The sequence below is a fragment of the Anser brachyrhynchus genome (assembly GCF_964034855.1).
Source record: "Anser brachyrhynchus genome assembly, chromosome: 10".
Classification (NCBI taxonomy): Eukaryota; Metazoa; Chordata; class Aves; order Anseriformes; family Anatidae; genus Anser; species Anser brachyrhynchus.
The window spans coordinates 13,611,406-13,630,383 of NC_137705.1; the positions used below are offsets into that span (position 1 = coordinate 13,611,406).

Consider the following 18,978-nt stretch of genomic DNA (forward strand, 5'->3'; position numbering starts at 1 on the left):
CAGCAAAGGTAAAAGATTTTCAGCAGAGTATACTTCAGTCATTCGTTGGGGTGAGGTGTGGGGGTTAGATGCTTTTGAAGTTTCCAATTAACACGGTTACCTTGTCAGCTATATTTTGTTGAAAATCTGTTGAGAAGTGAGATCTGCTGCCTACATGCCAGTGCCCCCATAGCAAACAACAGAATATAGAATTCTGCCACTGAGGAGCAGTAAGAAATGAAAAACATAAATGGAATTCTTTAAAACATGTGCATTTCAGATGATACCTCTGAAGTCAAGATTTGAGTGAAAGTGAACAAGAGTAAATAAAACTGGTTCTTGTAACGTTAAAGAACATAAAGAAAACCAGTGATTTTATAACAGAGCTCTACAGGATAACATTTAAATTTCAAAACTTAATAAACACAAAAACTAAAATAAACTAAAACCATTCTGTAAGTTTTAATAACTATTTCTTAGATTCCCTTCTAAACAAGAAAAATTATAGTTTAAGGAAAAACACTTACCCTCTGTTACTGACAATTGCCTTTTTCAAGTGAATATAGTTTGCAGGAAAAATCCCCTGTAAGAGAGAAAAGCCTGTAAATTAGAAAAGTACACTTGCAGTTTTTAGCATTTATATTCTATTCCACAATATATAATTGCCAATATACCATATTAAAACCCATCTATTACTGTGTCAAAGACACTACCACAGTCAAAAGTCAACATTCAAATTGGACACGATTATTCTAATCCATTTTAGGACAGGACAGCACTCTGAGTCAAACCTCCATCTTCAAGAGACCAGTTTCTTCAGAACGAAGTTTTGCAAGTCTATTCAATAAAAACATAATAAAAAGACTTATACAAGGCACTTTTCATTCCCAAAATCTCCTAAAATGTTCAGAAACACTGTTCTCTAGGAAATATGCTCTGGTATAAAAATAATAGGTAAGCCAACTATGACCAAATGAAAAGGTGCCATTCTAATCCTACCCAGCTGCCTTGGAATGGACAAGATTGAGAGAAAAGACCTATGCTTAAAAAAATTTCTTCCTGCTGCAAAGACTGTGTGAGAACAATAATCTGCTAATAGGTGATAAGCAAGTAGTCAAAAGATGTGACAAGTGGGATGAGTTCTGAGAAACACACAGCTTGCAGTTAGCAGAAAGGCATGAGTACCAGTACTACCTACCAAGGACATTTACTGGAGAGATGTAAGCCAGCCAGCACAGCTAGCAAAATACCTATTGGGCATTTCACAGCACGGCATCAGCATGATTCCAGAGCGTGCCTACCTGCCAGCATGCTGCATTACATTAAACGACAACAACGTAGGCTTAAAAACAAAAACAAAAACCAAAGAGCCCAGCATCGAATTTGTGTCTAGCTCCCATACCAGTCTTTCATTGAAGAACATACTGCATTATTTGCATAGCCTGGGGCTATCTTTTTCCCTTCTTTCCTCCCTCTTTCCCCACAAAGAACTGTCTGAACCCATCCAGGGCAGCTCTGGGTATTTGCCTTTTGCTGTTCCCATGACAGCTGGAGTCTAACCTTGCCTGTGCCAGCCAGTTCTTGTGAGACGAGACATGGAGAAAAGTAATTTAACCGAAGTTTTCATTGCATTCCATTATCTCTGTAAAAATGACAGCCCCAAATGCTCAGATCAACCTCAGCCTGTAAGAATGGCAAATCTACATCTTCAGTGGGGAATACAAGATCAGCATTGTTAATCTGCAGGTGAAAAACAGCAGACGGACTCAGAAGAATTTCAGTAATCAAGCTTGAGCTTTAAATTTTTACCGCTTTAAAACCTGTATAAAAGGAAGAAAAATTTTCAGGATGGTGAGGGTTTTGAAACGAATACTAAGTAAAGCTTATTCAAAATGCTAAGAAAAATTCCTTCCTTTGGACAGGCAAGACTGACACTGCAGAAGGAGAAGGGATGAACAAAGGAATGACTTCATCAGGAAAAAAAGTAACCGTTCATGCTTTCAGCCATATGAATATCTAGAAAAGGAAAAAAACGCTAATTCAGTTTCTTGTTTGGTTCACTTCCAATACTTAATGTCTCTATCAGTGATCCTGTGCTAGTTACCTAAGAAACCAAGGAAGGTTTGAAGGGCTCTCTTATCAAAACTGAACACATACTCAAGCATAAGTGTACCAACGCACACAAAATAAGTATAGGCTGTTCCGTTAAGAGAGGATTACGCTTCTGCAAACATAATGCTGGTAACATCAGGAAAACAGTGATCTGTTACACATGAGAATCCGATACTCTTTTCTTTTTAAATACAAGCTATATTTATAACAAAAGACAATGAAATGATGTTTACATAGGAGAAACTATTTACATGTTTGGATACATACATTTACATAAATATACATGCATTCGTATCAGAACAGTTGAAAAAGCTGAAAAAGTTGAAAAAGAGCAAAACAGAGTATCACTGGAAAAACAACCAAATGCGTTGGTTAAGCTGTAAAAGTCTAAAACAAACTTTCTCAGACTTTTTCCAAAATTGTTTTAGAATAATAAAATTTTAAATGTGTTCTTAAAAAATCCTGAATTAAGGAGTGCAAGCGCATCACCATTCTACTGTTTTCTTGGGAGCAGTAGAGAGAGGCTCAAACTGGATAAAATTCTGATTTTTTGGGGGTGACAAGTATTGATCTCAATTTAGAAAATAAATCTAATCCTGCCACATGAAGAAAGTGGCAGGATTAGATTTAATTAAAATCCTGAGCACAGGGAAAACTAAGAGTTTACAGGGGTTGCAAGAGCAAAGTAGTAAATCTAACTTAAAAAAAAATTGTTCACACTTACCTTTACATTGGGCTTCTTAATGGAAACACCTCTGTACCAGCCTAAAATCAGACAAAACACGCTACATTAAATTCTGGTATTGTTGGCTTTACATAGAAGCAAGCTGACTGAAAACTATGCAATCACTGAGATCATCTCAAAAACCCACTGTGCCTCACATGTCAAATTTTTTCAACTTTTTTTTCCTGCTCTGCAACAATGATAAGCAATCAAGAACTTGGAATAGTCCTATTTATTCCCACCAGGAGTAAAAGCAGCTTAATATACACTTTGTCGCTTTACTCACAGTCATAAGTCAGTTAGAAAGATGTGTTCAGCGCTCATGCAGAGAACATTTTTCTTACACGCTGATACAGGAGTCTCTTCCTAGTGTTTATCTGAACCAAAAAAATCCAGGCTGCCCAAACCTGTCCCTTAAAAGACAGGAAGAGCTATTATACATTTCTAACTTTGTTTAAACAATGATAAATCCTTTGCATATGTCTGGTCTTATGTATACCTGTGAGACCACAGAAAAGACTTCAGGATTTAATTTCACAAATCCAATTACTAATTCTTGCATCCCCCATCAGATAACAGAACCAGATAGGACAATATATCAGAAGTAAAAGCTACAAAGGCTGCAAGTCAAACAGAAGAACCCAATTACTTCTATTTTGCACAAGTGAAATTAAAGTCACTCCATGCAAGACAACGATTCACCTGATAAAAAAGTGCTGAAAACACCACCTAGTTTAACCACAGAAAAGGAGCACACTCAAGTTGTCATGGTGGGTGAGCAGCTCTTCCACTTCATAAGACACAAAACTGCCTCATATCATCATTAAAAATCTACTGCTCTCCTCAGATTTGGGTCTGATGCTTCAGCCCCAGCACCCGAGGCCAGACCTGAAGACCTGAGGCCAGGCTCCCGTGGGGTGTTCCGAAGGAGCGTGCCAGGACGCTGGCTGGGAGGAGGCCTGCGCAGCCCCAGCCATCAGGAGCCTCTGGCCAGGCCGGTAAACGGGGGGTGGCAAGCGGCAAGCACAACCGCCTGTAGGCTGCTCTCCCACCGTGGCCCAGCGCTCAGACAGGCAATAGCCAACATGCGATACAACTCAGCGACTACACATAATCCAAATCCATGGGCCATAAAAATTCCTCCAAGTAGTTTTCCCAGCAACTTCCTAGTTTTATTTTTTTCTGTATAGGACAGATATAATTTAATATCTGTAGCATGTAGAAGAGCACTAGGAGAACCGGTCAGCGATTTGCTATGGAGAATAGAGAATAAAAGAAAGTAACTGTGTATTTTGTCTACCTCAGAAAAGGCACTATTTTTGGCTGAGTTATGACATGACTCATTTAGAGACTCAGCGAGCCTTGATTTTGTTTTCAGGACAGCCTCCTAGTCTTGACTTCTTTTTGTAAAGAAACTTGAATCCATATAAAAGAAAACTGATGAATTCAAGGCATTCATAAATCCTAGTATGAAAAAAAGCATCCCTATTATACAAATTCCTTATGTAAATAGGATATAATGCCAAAATTTCCCCATGGCATTGTTTACATTGCAAAATAAAATTGTTTTCAATTTATTTCTTAGTTGGTCAAACTTCATGGCAATCACATCAATATAAGCATATAACCACAAACAGTACATGAACATCCTGCTACTCCAGCAAGACTGGTTTGAAAGTGATGGTGCTGTACATGAATCCTTTCAGAATAAATTTCTCACAATAACCAGCATCAGCCAAGAAGACTGCATGTAAAAGCAACATTTTGGGATAGTACTTGAAAGGCAGAGTGTTTATTTCTGCCAAGGGGAGATGGTACATCCTCACCACACAATCTGCCTCAGCGGCTCAGACAATACATTCGTACTTTATAATCTGAATTTTCCTTGCCGCTATTTGAATCCAGAATTATTATTATTATTGAGAACATGGAAATATTTTGTTGACTTCCCTTTTGTAGGTACTTTTATACATTTGAAAACCTGCACATTTCCCTTCAATCTTGGAGATCAGGCTCTCCAGATCTTGGCTGTCCTTTCTTTTTTCTTTCTCAGTGCAGTACAGTATTTTTAGAATCACCCTTCTCTGTTTTAAGTTTCCTCCACCTCCTCACAAGCAAGATGCAGTAGATGGAAGAGCTCACCAGTACTTCAAAGCACTAACTTGTAGGATATAATTCCTTATTTGCTTACAATGAACACCACTGAAACCTCATTCTGTATCTCAAAGTCAAAGCAATAAGAAAAGGTACATTGCTTTTTTATTTTTAAATAGATGTAGAAAATTGCATCTGCATTACGTTATTGACTACAATGAACTAAACCTGTATTCTTAAAATTAGTCTTAAATACATTCATAGTGATCTAACCAGATCTTTTAAAGAATATTTATTTTAGAGGATTAATCATGACAGCCATCGAATCCAGGGAGCTGCTTCAGTTATTTGTGATCACTATGTGCACTACACAGTTAGACCTCAGTGCTAACGTTTTTAGATATTACCATACTACAGCCAAGTGCTACTACTTTAGAATTATGTCGTTCATTCTCTAGTGATACATTTCCTTTAAAGGCTACTGACTTAAATGAAATGGTGAGAAAGATTTTAAAATTCAGAAACAGAAGAACTTGTCTATGAAGTGACATGAATATTGTGAATAAGTTAATATTAATCAACAATTGTGAGCATCTACAATTTGAACAGATTAACTTTCCAGTAATTACTATGAATTAGTAAGAATTTGAGGACAGATGAAGTTAATGCATAAGACCAAATTTAGAACACCAACATCCTCTACAAACGGACTGCTTCACATACATGATGCTCCCCATTTTCTTTTCCAACAGCAAAGAATATTCTCAATCTGCTCGACCTAGTGGATAGCCTAGAGGAAGGCAGGTAGATAACCGTTTTACAAAAATGAATCCCTGTACTGGATGTGCTGGGATGGAGCTAACATTCTTCACAGCAGCCTGTATGGTGCCGTGTTGTGGATCGGTGGCTAAGCCAGTGCTGATAGCAGAGCAATGTTTTGGCTCCTGCACAACAGCATGTGAACAACATTGAGGCTGTCTGTCTCCCCACTCTGCTGCACCCAGCAAGTAGGCTCGGGCTGGACAAGAAGGTGGCAGGGGACACAGCTGGGACAGCTGATCTGAACCAGCCCATGGGATACTCATACTATATGACATGATTTCCTATAAGGACACCAAAAATCAGTCTATTAGAAGCACCATTCTAAACAGCATCCTATACAGGATAGGAAGGGGAACACCAAGTATATCACAAGCAAGTCTGACTAATTTCAGGTTTATATCGTAGTCAAAAGTAAATAAAATGATGAAGAATGGACAGAAATACCTTCAGTGATACAGATAGTGCTGCAAGCATAGTTTTTTATTTAAATGATCACACAGGAAGATTGCACAGAATGAGCCTACTGTTACCTGAGCACGGTAACAATTGAGGAAAGTACTGTTGCATCTGCTTGGAGAAGCTGGGGATAAATGCAGCCTTTTGGACTTAATCTTAATACAGTGCCGATGTGTATTTATAGGAAAGTGTCACAACAAGGCTGTCTAATGGATAGATTTTGATGAGTGGTGATGTAAAACAATTTTTGTTTTACTTATTTACAAAATTGATAGCGTGATGGACATAACACCTCAGTAAAACAAATTGTTGCAGTAGGAATTGCATACACTTTCTTAACCTAACTGATCTGGACACCTCATGGTATGCGTAATAAAAAGTTTAATCCAAGTACTGAAGAAAATTGAATGAATCATATCCATACTAGTGTATTCTGGACAAGTTGCTGTATCTTAAAACGCTATTCCAACTATGCTTTCCCATGAACTCTACTACACCTGACAGCACAATGTAGTGTAGATAAACTAAGCAGAGTGACTGAACTAACCGACCATAAAGCCTAATCATTGTGTTTTTAAGGAGGAAGATCTAAATCCAGGGTAAAGATCATTTACAACTTGTTTTCCTCAATACTACCTGACAGTATTTGATACAAGCCAAGAAAATTGAAAAGTAGGCTGATCTATAGCTCTGTGCCCTGTATAACCTACACAGGAAAATAATCCCTCAGAGACTTGCAGGAAGAATTATTTCCAGGATAATAGTACTGGAGAAAAACAAAAACAAAAGCACACAATTATGCCTGTTCCCATTGAACATTAAGATGACCACTTGCTCAAAACTTTTTTTGCAAAATGCATTGTCTATACATATATTCACATAGTAAGATACTTGCAGACCAGTAATAAAAGCTAAAGAAAAAAATAGTAGCAGTATTCTTATCAGTATATTGCAAGAATGTGTCCCTACCCTTTTCTTTGTCTATGGGGCTTTTTCAGCTCCAAGAATTACTAGGCTTCCTGACTAGCTCCTCTGAATCCTGAAATTCAGAAAGTTCTCTGAAAGAGGCAGGACAGATAAACGCATTGTAAACATATATACTAGCATCACATGTTATTTACTTAAGTTACTTAAAGGTGGATTTGTTGTGTGTGCATTTTTTTGTTTGTTTGTTTTTAAATTTCCTCCTACAACAACTTGTGCATATGGAAATTCACAGTGTGGGAAACTTGAAGCCTTATTCCAGAAACCTGCATACTCGTTGATAAGGACTGAAAAAACACTCCTTCCAGAGATGTATCACTCAGGACTGCATTACTGCTGAAACTATCTAAATTGCAAAAGAAGCTCTGAAGCAGACCTGCATATCTCAGTCTCATAATCTGAGAGATTAGAAGAGCTACCAATGTTTTTTGATCTTTCCCTTTGAAAGAACCTTGAACAAAACACAATATTCTTTCCAAAAGCCACCTCATAACCCTTTCCAAATTTCCAGTTAAACAACAGGAAATCTGTCACATGGAAAAAGCCAATCCCCTTTTGAGTACTCAATAGCAGAAAAACAAGGCAAATTAATTGGAAGATATTTATCTATTTTCCAGAAAAAAATAAAGCTCTAATATTAAAGTTGAGTAAAGAAACACCAAGACTGTAGGGGAAAAAACTCCATAGATAACATCATGACAAAGAGAATTCTGGAAATAAATTATGTAAGTATTCATGGAAAATTGTGAACTTAAACTTGTACAGAAAGATCTGCTAGTAGAATCTGCCACAAGAACACAAATCTTCATTGTCCTGTAAAAACAATGCCACAAAAAGTCAGGTTTTAATAATTAACAAAGACCACCATTTGCCAGAGTTTCAAGTTGTCCCCATTGCAGGCACAATTCTGAGGTTCATATTCCATTGAGAAAATGACATTTCCCCAGTGGAAAGCATTTCATGAAGTGGCCAGGGACAGGACTGACATTAAAATGCCTCCAGGCTGGGTGCAGGGCAGGAGTAGTCACTGAGTTTAACAGAACTAAGAAAGAACATGTCTTTCTAAAGGACAGCCTAACGACTCAGGCAAAAGAGGCTGAAATAAGAGAAGATTTTAATTCGCATCAAAACCAAAATCCTTGACAATAATCCACATACGGCCTCCTCACTGCACTCAGGAAATCTGTCCTAGTCTCAAGGCTATCCAACAAGAGAGGTCATCAGAGTGGAAGAACTCAAGTATGTAGTAGCATCTGAGAGCAGGGACAGGGTCCTGAATCTCCAGAACAGCAGAGACAGCAATCAAAACTGCCTGAAACCCCTTTGGGGCTAACCGTGAATGTAAAAAGCTGAGGTTTCTCACAAGACAGCTCTGAGCAGACAAGCACACGTGAAATGCTATCTTTTATTTTCATACATCAAGCCCTCCCTGATTTTACAATTAAGGATGTATCCAGAACAGAAAGACTAGCACTTCTGAGCTTTGCTTTGGAGAAATCAAGACTTAACATCCCTCAGTCCGAAAAGAACCAAGTTTTTCTAAAATGATTAGAACGCCTTGGAAACTAATAAGCTAGCTCAAAACCCAGAATAACAACCCTGAACATTACACAAACAAGCATCCAGGACATCTTGGTCTGTTGATGGAAAGCAGCAGCATACTGTACTGCTGAGATCCACAGATTTACTATATTGAAAGCACAGGGATACGTAACACAAGCTCCTGCTCTGAAAGCCAGCTCTCCAGGCAAAGCCTATGTTCCAATACTTGCTGCAGCCTCATGTTCTCCAGCCAGCAGAATAAAGAACAATTTCATGGATACGTCACAAATTGACAATTTTTCCAGTAGTGAATTCCCAGCTACAGTTAAAACATTACCATGTGAAGTCTAACTAGAAATTTGACAATCACGTTTTGCATTATTAAGCTCCTCTCTTAAAGCTTTGTATTTTTTGGCCAAAATTTAAATTTCATGACTCCAGATCTTATGCATACAATGAAAACAAACCTAAATTTAAATTGTAGGGCTGACCGGTTGTGGGGATTTATTAAGTCAGGAAGCAGACCTTTATTCCACTAATTATACAGCTTCAAAAAGACTGATAAATACTGGACAGTACCTTTTATCTATCATATAGATAACAGATACATATGTGGTTGGCGATCACCAACCACATGAAGTTTAACAAAAGTGCCGGGTCCTGCACCTGGGACGGGGCAACCCTGGCTATACGTACAGACTGGGCGACGAGACGCTGGAGAGCAGCCCCGCAGAGAGGGATCTGGGGGCTGTGGTTGACAGCAAGCTGAATGTGAGCCAGCAGGGTGCCCTGGCAGCCAGGAGGGCCAACCGTATCCTGGGATGCATCAAGCACGGCATCGCCAGTCGGTCGAGGGAAGTGATTGTCCCGCTCTGCGCGGCCTCACCTCGAGCACTGTGTGCAGTTCTGGGCACCACAGTACAAAAAGGACATGAAACTGTTGGAGAGTGTCCAGAGGAGGGCGACAAAGATGGTGAAGGGCCTAGAGGGGAAGATATATGAGGAGTGGCTGAGGGCCCTGGGCCTGTTCAGCCTGGAGAAGAGGAGGCTGAGGGGAGACCTCACCGAGGCCTACAGCTTCCTCGCAATGGGGAGTGGAGGGGCAGGGGACCTATTCTCTGTTATCACCAGTGATAGGACTCACGGGAACAGTGTTAAGCTGAGGCAGGGGAAGTTTAGGCTGGACATCAGGAAGAGGTTCTTCACTGAGAGGGTGGTTGCACACTGGAACAGGCTCTCCAGTGAAGTAGTCACTGCACCAAGCCTGTCTGAATTTAAGAAGAGATTGGACTGTGCACTTAGTCACACGGTCTAAACTTCTGGGTAGACCTGTGCGGTGCCAGGAGTTGGACTTGATGATCCTTATGGGTCCCCTCTAACTCAGGGCATTCTATGATTCTATATTTGTCTCTGTTGAGGTGCCATGCCAAGGAAAAAAAATGCTTTCTGAAACTCTTCAAAACACCAATTTTAGGATAAAAAACTAGAAGCTTTAATTAAAGTCTTCCAAAGCAGAGATGTTGTGACGCCAAGCAGAATTCACCCTCAAGCTTAAACAAGGCAAAACGAGGGTCTCACGTTGCAATTGCTACAATATAAAGGTACGAAAGAGTAACCAGGATAGAGCACCCAGCCCAGCTGTTAACCAGAGGGTGCCAAGGGACACAACAAAGTAAAGTCAGACCCAATAACAGCCTTCTACTCCCTTACCTCTACTTAAAGCTCCATCAGAAGGGTGCCCTGCTCATCAGTGGTTCTGAGCATTCTTCAAAGGGAGACTGGATTTTTAAATATGAGGAAATCAGATGTAAAAGGCAGCAGCAATCACGTTATAAACAACTTAGTCTCCAAACAGAGCTTGGGCCAAGAAGCAGTTTCTCTGAGGCACTACATTTGCCTAGGCCAAGTTTCCTTCACTACCTTAATTTTGTCAAGAAAAGCAAACTTTCACAACAATTGTTCTGAGAAACTACTAAAAACCATAGAAGGCAAGAAGCGATTCTCAGGACAAAAATCTGCAAAAACGAAGTGTGCTGCACACCAGTAGTTAGTTATACCTGTCTCCCTTAGGAACAGCTTTATTTACCATCCTAGTGACCAGGTCAAAATTAAGAGTGAAACCAAAATTACAAATTCTGAAAAATATTTTAAAATTAAAATAGAACTCCAGGGGTTTCTGTAACTAAAACGTGCAGCTCTGCCACTCTGACAATCTTCAGTGTTTTACAACTTTTTTCAAATACTTCAATCCCAACATGTCTGTTATTTAAGTGGCAGAATAATTTATTTAGTCACTAGGCTTCTGTGTTTAAGAAAAAAATGTTTCATTAAGTACAACTTTCAGCTACGAGGCCACTATCACAGACAACATTATGACTTTCTGCAGCTAACTATAAACCAAACAAAAATTTCAAGCATGATCTTGCACCCTGCATCTTTAGCCCCGAATTAGGAATTTATTGAAAAAAGACCTGAATTCTTTTATGAAAATTGTACCAAAGTATTTTATTATGAGCAACTATCTTATAGAATACTATTTAATTACTTTTATTTAATTATTACATTTCACAATCATTTTTTTCAAACTGCTCAATAGCTAATACCAAAGCCAAGTAGGGAATTTCAACCTTTGAACTGTAGTTAGTTTTTATTCCAATACGCATACCTAATTAAATTAGGTATAATTATATATATAATCTTATACATCTATTAGGTTATATATTTTATAGATATGTATACACACACAGACACCTTAGCTATTCATTCTGAATTTTACACTGATAAGACTTTGCAGTGCTGTGCGTAACCCTCACATCTGAAGGAAAGCTATCTTTTGCACATGTTGGTCAACGAATAATTGTTTTTACCATGTAATCTGCACATAAGCTGCTTGCAGGGTATCTTTGTGTGCAGCTAACAGTATTCAAAGTGACCCAGAAGAGGGATGGCAACAATGCTTAGCAAAAGCTGTCTGACACTGCAACCACCACTCAATGCCAAGACCACTCTGTTCTGAGCCTGGTGCTCCCAGCAGCGCCAGGACAGGATGAGCAGCAGATGAATGCCAGCCCAGGCTGCCAACACCACGTCAGGGAGCAGCCTGATGCCAGCAGAACCACAGGAAGATGCTAATAATGCAGTCAGAGATGCCACCACAAAAGCAGAAGATGTAGAACGGTACCTTAGCATTTTATCTTGGCCTTAGTCAAATAGAGAGCCACTCAGAAGCCACCCCTGCTCTCCAAAAGGCTAGTTCGAATAGCCAGGCAAAATTTTCCACAGCAGCTGCAGGGGTCCAAGCTACTTCAGTTCCCCAGGCACACTCCACAAAATGCAAACAGCAAAAAGGGGTATCTCACTGGAGACATGATGGCACACCAGTAGCACCACTTCTCAAGCAGAGTTCTTCAAAATTAAGAAAAGCTAATTACAAGCTATCTCTGCTCTTAATTGTCCCAGATACTGGAAAGCCTTCATTTGACCATGCTGTCCAAGGAAACTATGTGTATTACGCTTATTAAGAACACAACTGCTAATGTACACAAAAATTAAACCATGCAACTAAATATTTGTGTGGATACCAGAATTCACGTGGGTAAGATAACATTCTTTTAATTGGTACATCAGGCATCACCTTCCATTTCTTTTTTTCAGTGAATATATAGGAAACTCAAAGTAATAATTAAAGCCACTTAAGTTCAAGCGTTTATAATCTAAAGAAAACTGCTTCCTACCAACAAAAATAAATGGACAAAACTCTCTTTTGTAAGTTTACTTAGAATGCCACTCACAGCTACTGTCAGTGGCAGGGCAATAGCCACTGTGACACAAAGAGAGGGCGTTCTTAATTGTGCGGTCCTCATGCACCTCAAACAACGAACGTACTCATGCCTTGTCACTTGAGACCAGAAAGCTCTGCCTTTCAGCGTCTGTAGGTGGCACACTGTTGCCATACCCTTTCACCTTCCCAGTGCATGGCAAGTACAGCACAGACCACCACTGTTTCAGTTCTCTCTCAGTGACATGATCATAAATGGAATGACTCAAAGAGGATCAGAGAGAGGAAAGTTGTGGAGACAAGCCTATAGCATTGCATAGGGTTGTTGTGGTTGAAGTGCAGGACCTGGCACTTGGCCTTGTTGAACCTCATCCCATTGCCCTCTGCCCATCAACCCATCCTGTCCAGGTCCCTCTGCAGGGCCTTCCTACCCTCCGGCAGATCGACACTTCCTCCCAGCTTGGTGTCGTCTGCAAACTTACTGAGAGTACGCTCGATTCCCTCATCCAAATCATTAATAAAGACATTAAAGAGGATGAGCCCCAACACCGACCCCTGAAGAACACCACTGGTGTCCGGTCACCAGCTGGATTTCACTCCATTCACCACTAGATATCTAGAGGAGTTTAGTTTTTATAACAACATATGGAACTGCATAATATCAATCTTTTTTTTTTTTCTAAATATGTGAAGTCCACACTAAAGGCATCTCAAACAAAATGACAGGATAGGGGGCTTAAAAAAAAACACAGGCAAGCAAAAAAAATCACTGGCACAAATGTCTTCCACCCAGGACTCTGTCCAAGGGCCTCCTTTTTCAACAACTTGAAGACTGACACAAACTTCCTTTGAGGAATTGCCCTCAAAACTACTAGCAAAGGGAATACACAGAGATCAGTTATTGTAACACTGTAAAGAGACAGACTGGATTAACCTTTTGCTTTCTTGTGAACAAGCTGCTCCTTTGTTATTGTGCCTTTATTTCCTAGAGTTCTGAAAGTTTCCCAGATTACTGGAAATGGTTTGAAAAATATTATGACCATTTTCAACAATATATACTGTTTTCCCTTAGAGTTCCATTATCCTCATCAAGTAATTTTTCCTCAGCTTGCACCATGTACTAATTCACAACACCTTGTAAAAAATGACAATCAACATAATCAACATCCAGCGTTTGAATAAAGCCTAGCCCATTACACCACACTTAAAAAAACCAAACCAACAAGCATGTTATCAATTCCTGTGTATAACAACACATCAATTGTTTATAGCATGCTTCTCCATGGATTAAACATCACCACTGAGCCGCAAGACTCTAATTCAAATTTTTATGTGTGCAAGTGAGGAAGCCATTACTATTCTGGAAAATTGCATACATTAGGTTACTTTTTCATTAAAGAGTTAAGTCAGCAGGTAAACAAACAAAACGCCTGAACATAAGACAAGAGCAAAAGAGAGTTCCAGACATGACAGAAGAAAAGCCGTCTTCTGACATGCATGCAAAAGGTTTATGTAGCAACTTTATGGAGATGAAAAAGGAAAGTAAACTGAACAAACACAAAAACAAACCTACAACACTGTGGAATGTAAACTTGGAATTCAAATTCGTGGATCTGTGTTTTGAGTTTGTTTTTTAACACTTCAGGATTAAGGTTACATTATTCAATCTCAGAATTTAGTGAAACATTCTGATACTGTATCTCGTCAACCTATTTCTCAATAAATGTTTTACAGCATTTGCTTACTCTGAATGTTAAGATAAAAATTCTCCTTTTAAATGCAACAACTTCAATCAAACTAGTCACATGAATAAAAGAGGATTGTGCAATTTATTCAAACAGACATCTCCAGCCATGTAAGAAGGAACTGTATTTATAACATTTACAATAGCATTTTCCTTTAGATATAAAAGAACATAGGAAGGTAACTGCAAAGCAATTCTCCCTAAACATTTTTTTCCTTCAGCACTGTTCACAAATTCTTTGTCACTCTGCTTCATAACTAGTATTTTTCATGTGTTCAGATATTTCTAAGTAATAAACACAGATATAGTCAATTGAAATATATAACACTGAGAAAATACAGTTAAAGAAATAAGGATTCTACACTTTACATGCTGAAAGTTTATTAAAAGACCCAATTACAATAAAACAATCATGTCAGGGTTCAAGATTTTCTGGACAGATGGTTAACTTAAAACACACTGACCCCCTATCAGACTGGATTAGTGCCAAAAGCACTCAGCCTTTCCTACAGAAAGTGGGTCAGATTAGATTTTTTTTTATCCAAGTGCTTTGATGCAGCGTGATTTCCAAGCAACTTATTAAAATCTGCCGTATTAAAATATTTTTGTATTCTTATATAGAAAATAGGATTCCCACTTGAACATCACACTTACCTTCACATTTCTCTAGGATCTGGACAGTTTCACCTAGTTCCAGGACTAAGCCTTGTGGTACAACTCCACGGAAGCTGCATATCACTAGAGGGTGGGGAAAAAAGAAAGAGAGACATGTGAGGGATGAACCTGTGTGTGAATTTTTCTTCTAAGCATAGCACTTTAGCTCATTCCCTACACAAAAATAGCTATTACACAGCTACCCAGAAAACCTGTCAGCCAACTATCCTTATCAGATATCTTTATTTTGGCCTTTATCACAAGTTAAGCTCAGCAGTAGCATAAAAGCTGTGCTTTTTAAAAGACTTTTGAATTAAGCAAGGCTCATAATGACTTTAATCACCAACCCCAGATTCATACTGGATACAAAGATTTCCTTGTGTCAGAATTCCTTCTCTACTACATCAATAGAACAGGCAGCCCTGACTACTGGCATTGACTTCCTTTTGTTTTCTTTGAAATCACTTTCCTTCAAGTTGAAGCCATCTCAGGTACCATCTGTGCAGCTAATACACTACAAAAATCCTATATTAACGTACATTATGTTTAACTAGATACATGTGGGACTACATAGGAATCTGTAGTTTTCAGAAGCACTGAACAACTATCGTATTATACATCTGAAATATTTTTCAAGGTATCAGTAGTTTTCATTAACTGGGGAGAATATGAACCTAATATTTCAGAAAATACAAAGATCAACTAAGAATTACTAAACAAACTATGCAAAACAAATATGGTATTGTATAAAGATACATTCTTTGACCACAATTATCAAAATGCAATAAGGTCATGGGCATTACCAGAACAATGACATACCAAAAGAAAGGATGAATTGCAAATAAGGTTTCTTCCCCAGACTCCCCAAGCCCCATATGCCTGTTCAGCAGCATTTAAAATCTCACACAGGCACAGATTTAATTCAATCATCTGAGCACCTTGTTCTGAGTAAACGCATGCTCAGACAAATGGCACTCACTGCGTGTCACGCAAAGGCACAACAGAGTACCACAAGTGGAATTCCAAGAGCTGGAATAGTGACCTCCAGTGGGCGATGTCCCTTTCCCAATTTAAGAGAACACTCCCCTTAAAATAGCTCAAAATATGGTTGAGATGTTTCGATGGGATGGACCTACGTTTCATCTCCTCCCTGAATGCCTTTTTGTGTCAAAGCCACTGATCTCTTACGACTGAAGTTGCTTTGTGCAGAACTTACAAGGGAAGTTTTGCACAAAGAAGTTCAAGCTCGAGGAAGAAGAACACCGGGAAAAGAACCAAGACCAACTTCTGCACCATTTACCACAAGGTATGTTTCTTGACCCTTCGATTGCAAAAAAAAAAAAAAAAAAAAGTATAAAAAACATCTCTACCAAAGATCAAATGCATACAAGATGTCATAAAGGGAAAGATCAAGAAAAAAAAAATCAAACTACATGAAGCAGGCATCAGCCACACAAATGAAAGTAATGAGAAAAAAATTTGAATCAAAATCTGAAAACATCCAATGTTTGCTCTGAGAGTCAGTGCATTGTTTAATTAAAAAGGAAAAAAGTAGGGATTCCATCAAACCTCTCAGCTCATACAGCCCAACAGAAGACAGCACTGGTTAAACGAGGTTTGAAATTCTTGTTTACTTAAGAGACAGGAGAAACACAGCAACTGGCTCCAGACTGGAGTAAGACAGACAGCATAATCCAAGGAAAACACTGAGCTTGTCAGCATACTGGATTCATTCTTCACCCATGAAGAATTCATAAATATGATTTTCAATCAAAGAAAAACCACTTAACACTTCTCCCAAAGTGCAGAAACATTGGCAGTTGCCAAATGTTTTACTGGCAGGCCATAATCAAACCTCCAGTGCTGCTCCTCACCCCTCCAGTGATTTAGGTAACAGTGTCCTTTAAATCCAGATTTCTTTTTCCCCCTAATAAGGCATTTACCCAAACAGGAAGGTACAAACTTCTTTTGAACTGTTGTCCAAAATACAGTCCTATATTCAAACAACATTACTCTTTCATTCAGACTACCCAAAATAATAAAAAATTCTAGCATATATAGAGAATGCTGTAAAATCCTGGGTGAAAAGCTACTATTGAAAATACCCCCAAAATGGAGAAATATTAATACAGTAACAACATGTATTCATGTAAGAGTAATTCTAGATACAGGAGGATTACGAATTTATTATGTATGTAAAAATATTAAATGCCATGTCCCGGCCACTTTCAACTTCTCTGCACATGCCAAGATCATCAAGACACAGGGACACACAGGCCGTGGGACACATCACAATTAGTGCCTGAAGACAAAGAGCCATCTAAGCTGCAGGCAGGTTAATGACTGACTGGTCTCACTCAGGTGAGTTCAACAAATACCTGAAGCTGGAAAGCATTGCTGCAGGTTAACACCACACTAGAAGTTCCGAACTGGGGAACAACTGCTGGCTTCCTATAATGATTATTTCCTATACAAAAACCATGGAATTAAGGATGTAGCCAGGGAAGAATTGGATGTGATGCAAAGCCTAGTTCCTTGGTCATCACATACCTGCCTATTTCGTAGCAATAAAGAGCAAGCTTGCAAGGACCACTAACAGAACAGTACTAGGAAAATAGAGTACTGAGTCTTTCAACTGCTCATATAGTCAATTTCAAAAACAAGGACAGGAATAATGACTTAAATATATTTAAGCCTATAAGAAATAATTCTAATAGATCTGTTAGTTTATAGAAGCAAACTGTCCATTTATAAAAGGCTTTTGCTGATCACACAAGGAAAATCTCAGAAGGGCTCTGTTGCATCAGTATGTCACCAGCTCTTTATAATTCACAGTACTCAGTCATGAGATGGTCAAAGATCTTTTCTTAGGTCTACCTGAGTAAAAAAAAAAATAAAAGAGTCACAGAACAGAAAAGAATTGACTCCATCAGCTGTAGATACAATCTAGATGACCATCTCAATTAGAAAGTTCTCAAACAAAAACATCTACCTCCTGTTCCTCATTCTTAATAGAGCAGTATGAAATTAACTGCTTCACCAATAGATTTGTGCATTATGCAAGTTTGCTGTGTTTGATGATTTTAATAATCATTAATTTTAAAAAGGACATGTGAATAGCAAAACATTTTCAGAATAACAGAAGCCAAATCTCAAGGGTAGGAGACTTTTTAGCCACGCTAAACTATACAAAAGTCAGGAAAAGCCGAAGAATTCAAATAAACTGACCGAGTCCACCATAGTACATCAAGCCATATCTTGTTAAAACTATTTCACATATCCCAAAATTTTACAGTTTTTTGACTTCAGACATGTTAAGACACCTACTGATTGTGACAGAATCCCAGAGCTCTGCAGCTGTTTTATAGCCTGATGTATGACTCCAAAGGTTACTGCCAAAGTTATGGATGGTGCTCCTTTATTAAGCTAAAAATGCAGTATGAAATCTTATTTACGAAGTCACTTCTAAGTACAGTTCTTCTCTGCAGAATTACTTCAGAAGTACGAACACAAATGTGTATGGGAAATACAGAATAATTTAACCATTCTAGAGAAAATCATTTACAGACAGGACTCCAGTATCTGACTTCTGCCGTTCCCACAAAGACATTCTTTGTAGTACCACAAACATCTATCTACACAGTCCATCCCTCAGTAAGTCTCCATCTTTTCTTTCAAGAGTGGTCTCCTCAGTCCCCAGAATAGAGTAGTGCATCATCACATCAGCCACACAGCAAAGGTTCTGCCCACCAGTCAACAGATCTGAACAATCCCTCTCAGATTCCAAGACAGACATGCAGATTTTCAGAGACTAAACCCCCTCGCCAGCCAGCCTTATAAAGGATGTCAGAATGTCATCCCTCCCCAAGCTTAATGTCAGCCAGCAGTTAAATCCAACATCCTGCCAAAGAGGACAGCTTTGAAGAAGCACCACGCACAGGAACTATCTACAGGGCAGAGGTTCTTCAGCTGTACTACTTGAACCGTATTGAAGTGGGCCATGGCAAAACAAACGCCTTCCTCTGCAATTTTTCAGTAAGGAAGGCACAAACTCATTCACACAGGCACTCACTCTCCAGCTGTGAGAGA

General features: G+C 38.9%; 1 protein-coding gene across 20 annotated transcripts in view; it reads right to left on the reverse strand.

Moving 5' to 3' along the window:
* DOCK3 (dedicator of cytokinesis 3) overlaps positions 1-18,978 on the reverse strand; it is a 223,989-nt gene that overhangs the window by 184,158 nt on the left and 20,853 nt on the right. For 19 of the 20 annotated variants that reach the window (XM_080606288.1, XM_080606289.1, XM_080606295.1 and 16 more), the window contains 3 exons: positions 14,890-14,973; positions 2,816-2,856; positions 507-562 (listed from right to left, as the gene is read on the reverse strand). In XM_080606288.1, the coding sequence (XP_080462414.1) occupies positions 507-562; positions 2,816-2,856; positions 14,890-14,973 (181 nt within the window). Of the gene's footprint in view, positions 1-506; positions 563-2,815; positions 2,857-14,889; positions 14,974-18,978 lie in introns of those variants that run through there. The other variant, XM_080606291.1, reaches the window with a different exon arrangement.